This window comes from Carcharodon carcharias, chromosome 3, assembly GCF_017639515.1.
Source record: "Carcharodon carcharias isolate sCarCar2 chromosome 3, sCarCar2.pri, whole genome shotgun sequence".
NCBI lineage: Eukaryota > Metazoa > Chordata > Chondrichthyes > Lamniformes > Lamnidae > Carcharodon > Carcharodon carcharias.
The window spans coordinates 214,374,275-214,379,574 of record NC_054469.1 but is presented as its reverse complement, the minus strand read 5'-3'; the positions used below and the strand labels follow the sequence as shown (position 1 = coordinate 214,379,574).

At 39.6% G+C, this 5,300-nt stretch overlaps 1 protein-coding gene across 1 annotated transcript; it reads left to right on the top strand.

Annotated features, from left to right (window-relative positions):
* The first annotated feature begins 1,187 nt into the window (after nucleotides 1-1,187).
* LOC121276085 (C-C chemokine receptor type 4-like) lies at nucleotides 1,188-2,255 on the top strand. The gene has a single exon (XM_041184023.1). It carries the CDS (start codon nucleotides 1,188-1,190, stop codon nucleotides 2,253-2,255), a length of 1,068 nt encoding a protein of 355 aa, XP_041039957.1.
* Nucleotides 2,256-5,300: the final 3,045 nt, after the last annotated feature.

Below are 5,300 nucleotides of genomic sequence, written 5' to 3'. Positions count from 1 at the left end.
TACTGGAAGAGGTTGGGAGAATTCCACAGAAATTCTACTCCAGGGAGTGTGAAATGTTTTTAGGAAAAGTTGGGGTTGTTGGCATGGAGATAAACTTGGAGTTCAGGGTAAGACAAGCCAAAGGTTCAGGTGGCCATGTCCATTCAGGACAGCTAAATAGGAGGGATTCTTGATGCAAAGTGTGAACGAATTTTGTAAGGGCCCTTCCGCTAGGAGTTGGGGTAAAAGCCTTAAATGCAAGATGTGGTTTGCAGAGGTGGGTTGTCAGTTTTATTCTAGATCTAGCCCTCCTCTTCTATCATTAACTTGTGACCTCATAGGCCTTAACATATATCAAGATTGGATACAATCAACACCCTGATGCCTGCCCCAGAGACAGGATATGATGCATATTCTCATTGACATTTTAAAGAAATAGCTTCTAGTGAATGACTGGCGTGCTTTTTCTAAGGCAATAGCTTGTGTGGATATTGAGAGAACATAAAATTACCTCTCTGAAAAATGAAGTAAGTGTTATTTGCAAGTAGTTGTATTCCTATTTTTATTTTGAACTGCTTTTAATTATTAAATAATGTCATTTATTAAAGTAATGGATCTGGAGAATCAATCCCCCCACTTCTGCGCATTAGCTTTAATGATTAGTATGTCCTGAGACATCACATAATCTTATTGTCCAACACTGTTACTAGCTAAGATTAATTGAAATTTGAATGGTGACACAGCTCTGTAAATCTAACTATGAACTAATTCAGTGATAACCATCCTTGAAGAAGTTCTGTTCTTTTCTACGACAAGATTTCCGTACCTCTCTTTTGCCTTGCTCACCTTCATTGCTTTCTATTTCCCTCCTGGTGTTTGACAAGGTGTTTACTCTATCACAGCTTCTTTGTCCCTACAACCACACCAACCCCCTCCACTTCTCTCTCTCCCTCTCTCTCCACCCTCCCCACATACCTTAAACCAGCTTATATTTCAACTCTTTCTTGGACTCGAACTCAAGTTCTGTCAAAGGGTCATGAGGACTCGAAACGTCAACTCTTTTCTTCTCCGCCGATGCTGCCAGACCTGCTGAGTTTTTCCAGGTAATTCTGTTTTTGTTTTGGATTTCCAGCATCCACAATTTTTTTTTATTACTGACTGGGATTTGTTTGTTTCTAGGTAACTAATAGAAGAGTTACATGATGAACATGACTGAAATGCTGCACAGCACAAACAGCGACTACAATTATGACTATGAAGACCTGCTTTCTCCATGTAACTTCAGATCAGCAAAGATTTTTGGTGAAAGCTGCCTAACAGTGATTTACTCACTTATGTTTGTCTTTGGTCTCTCAGGGAATATCCTTGTACTGTGGATTCTTCTAAAACAAAAACTGCTGAAGAATATGACAGACATCTATCTTTTCAATTTAGCATTATGTGATTTGCTTTTTGCTATAACCCTTCCCTTCTGGGCATATTTTGCTGCAAATGAATGGATTTGGGGAGATGCCTTTTGCAAGGTCATTAATGTCTGTTATATACTTGGCTACTCCGGTGGTGTAATGTTCATAATCCTGAAATGTATAGACCGGTACCTTGCGATTGTTCATGCTGTGTCTCTGCTCAGGGCTAGGACAGCTCGATGTGGGATTATTTCCAGTGTAGTGATGTGGTGTGTAGCTATGTTCACCTCTCTTCCCACGATGATAAATAACAAAATCGACAACATTGATGGAAGAATTGTTTGTCATACTTCCTTTCCATCTGAAAAATCATCAAGGTGGAAACTTCTTAGCCTTTTCAGTGCCAATGTGCATGGTTATTTTATTTCATTTGCTGTGATGTTTTTCTGTTATACAAGAATAATTCAAACTCTGCTTAAAAACAAAAGTTATAAGAAACACAGGGCTATAAAAGTTATATTTATTGTTGTGATTGTGTTTTTTGTATTTTGGACACCGCACAACATAGTGATGTTCCTGGAGTCTTTGAGAGAACTGCATATTTTAACTGGCTGTGAATTCAGCATACAGCTGATTATTGCCCAGCAGATAACTGAATCCATCACGTTTGTACACTGTTGTTTAAATCCTATAATTTATGCGTTCTTGGGTGAAAGGTTCAGATTGCACCTCCACAGAGTTTTTCACACCTGTTTGCCTTCATTATTTAAATATAAAGCACGTGCCAAATCTCATTCAGCTTCCCACAATTCTGCTGCCTCTGTTCGTTCACAGTCCTCTCGTGGTCATGACTCGTCCACCTTTATTTAGTTCAGTATATGAAATTGCCTGTAAACATCTTTGTGTATATACTCTGTTCTCATATTTGTTCAAACTTATGCTACTTTTAGGTTGTGTCGAAACATAAAATCGTCTGCAAAACTAAAACAGGGTTGTTGAAGTTTTTTTTATGATAAATTATTTGATGAGTAGCCTGATTACACTGGTAGATTAATACAAGTGCCTGTTAATGATATAGAGAATTTTGAGGTGGTACATTTTGGTAGGATGAATAAAAGAGGCCACATACATGTTGGGAAACAAATGTCGAAATATCCTCTAGGAACAGACGTTCTTGGGTGTACACGCACACAGGTCACTAAAAGTGGCAACACGGGTTAATCATGTTGTTAAAAAAAACCAAACAAACCTGCTGGCTCATTTCTAGAGGGATAGAATGAAGAAGCAGGGAAGCTCCCCCTTACCATGGTTGGCAGGGCCCTCAACCATATCCGACCCATTTCCAGAGATTCTGTTCGAATGCCTTCCCCTCCCTCGCAGAATCACTATAGTGTTCTCCTTGGCCTTATCTTCCACCCCACTAATGTCGTTTCACAAAGAACATCTACTTCTGAATGATAGCTGTTCATCATTCTGCCAATGACATCTCCTCTGGACACATCATTTCATCCCATTACCTTTCCCTTTGGCCTGGCGCCACCAAATCCTTTTTCATTTCATGTCTCTTCTCTTCCACCCTATCATAAACCTTACTTTCTTTGCCAGTCATCCATATCACCTCCTTAGATGCTTTTACAGTAAATTGTGGCATATACGTTGATGATTGAAACTTTGAAAAGTCCTTCCAAAAATGGGGGTCAAATTATATGCTGAGCGTAACACTGATGTTGTTGTAGGTGGACAGCATTTTGAAATATGTTTCAAAAATTACTGGAAAGTCAAATTAAATCAATGTGTCATGTTTTTAATAATGAAATCATTTTACAAGGATAGTTTGAACCACAATTTTAACATCTTAAAAATCGTCAAATTCATCATCTTTGGCATCCAACGCAAAGAGTTCATAGAATTCATCCTGAATCACTTTGGCTATGGCATCATCATAAACAATCACACTCTGGACCAGATTTGGTGCTATTTGTTTCATAATCATCCATCCCCAACCCCCACACAACAAATCATCTTCTCCTCCATTCATTGAATTGGATATTTCACGTTGTTTGAACGATTTGATGACAGTTTTTGCATTAATTGCATGCCACGATTCAACAGTGAAACCACACAGAACATCAAGTGAGGCAGCACACATATTTCTACTTTTTGTGAAGGTTTTTTCTCCGACAACCATCCACCTATTCCATTTCTCAGGAACATGATCCTTGAAATGCTTGTAAAGGTACACATCCAATGGTTGAACTACAGACATTGGGCCCCTGTAACTCTAATGCGGGTGTCAATTCTTCATAGGTATCCCTTGATCTGGTTATATAGGATCTGAACATATTCAACACGAATGAGTTGTGTTCTTTGATACACATTACTGATCCACACCTTCACTCCATCGTTATTCATCCAACCATTGTCCTGGGCACGCACAAAATACCCTGCTGGAATTTGATGTACAGTATGGTTTTATGTTTCAAATTACCATAGGCTATAATTTTGCTCCATCAGTCATGCAGACTAGCACCACCTGTCTTCTCAGGTCCTGCGGATAAAGGCTACTTGTACCAGAAAGGGTACTTGTGTTTTTGCCACTGAGTAATGATTGCTGGAATCCAGCAATGTTGGCATTGAAACCTTTCGGTATTCTTGAGCAATATTCGTCTTCCACTGCAACAGTAGAGGTTTTGGTTCCATAGAGCAGTTATACCAACTGGCTGTTGCTCTGAAATCCTTGCTGGACTCAGTTTGACTTGGTCCACTTAGGGTGTGTAGACACATTGCATTTCTGGTGACGATGTAACCGTTCTGGCAATTTTTCAGAACCCATTCCCATACATGCCTCTTCAGACAGGGCAGCAGCTGCTCCCTGTTCTCATGTCACATTTGGTCTTGGGCATCTTCTTCAGGGCTGATTCCTCCTTCTTCCATTATCACATCAGTTTCTGTAACATCATATTCCCTTGCTGCACCACAGCTATTTGACCAGTTAGCAAATTTATGGTCTTTAGCTTGAAATCAGCTTTGTACTTTATTCCTTTTCCCAGAGAACCCATTTCTGTTTCTCAACCTCCTGCACGATCTGCTCTGTGCCTTAAACTCCCGCACATCTTCTTGGCAACAGCCTCCTTGATCCCTTGTGCTGACTTATAAGGACAGTATATCAGTAAACATATATCTCTGAGCTGAAAAACTGAGATGGACGGCTAATGCAAGTACAGCTCTAAACATGTAAGCACTTAGCTGAAAAATGAGGGATCAACTTATATACTGAGTATAGGTCTAAGCATGCATTTTGACACGGTTACTTATACACCCCAATCTGTGGTACACTTCTAACTTTTCCCAGTTCCAGTCAAAACTCATTGTTAATTCCAATAATTGTATGTTGAGAAAGAATAAGACTGAAGCTAGCCTGTACCTTAAAACAGGTTTATTTTCAAGACAGCAAAGCAAAGCCACAGACCCTCCCAGTTCCTTCCCAGATACACAGAGTGAACGGGCTTATATATCCTCACTCAGATTCTGTATCCTTCCCCAGTTGGGGAGGGCCATGCTTAATTACCAAATTAAAGCTTGTATTTCATTGTACCACAAATTCAACATTAGCAGTCTTGACCTCAATGGTTAACTCTGTTTCTCTTCTCACAGATGCTGCCTGAGCTGTTGAGTATTTCCAGCATTTTCTGTTTTTATTTCACATTTCCTGGATCCGCAGAATTGCTTTTGTAATCGAAGCCATGTTCAACTTGCAAAGAACCTTGGTCAGACCACATTTGGAGGACTGTGATTAATATTGGTCTCCATGTTATGACAAAAATACTGAGGCAATGGTGAATGTATTTCAAACAATGATACCAGAACTAGCAGGACAGATTGGACAAACTGGCACTCATTTCTCTAGATAAAAGA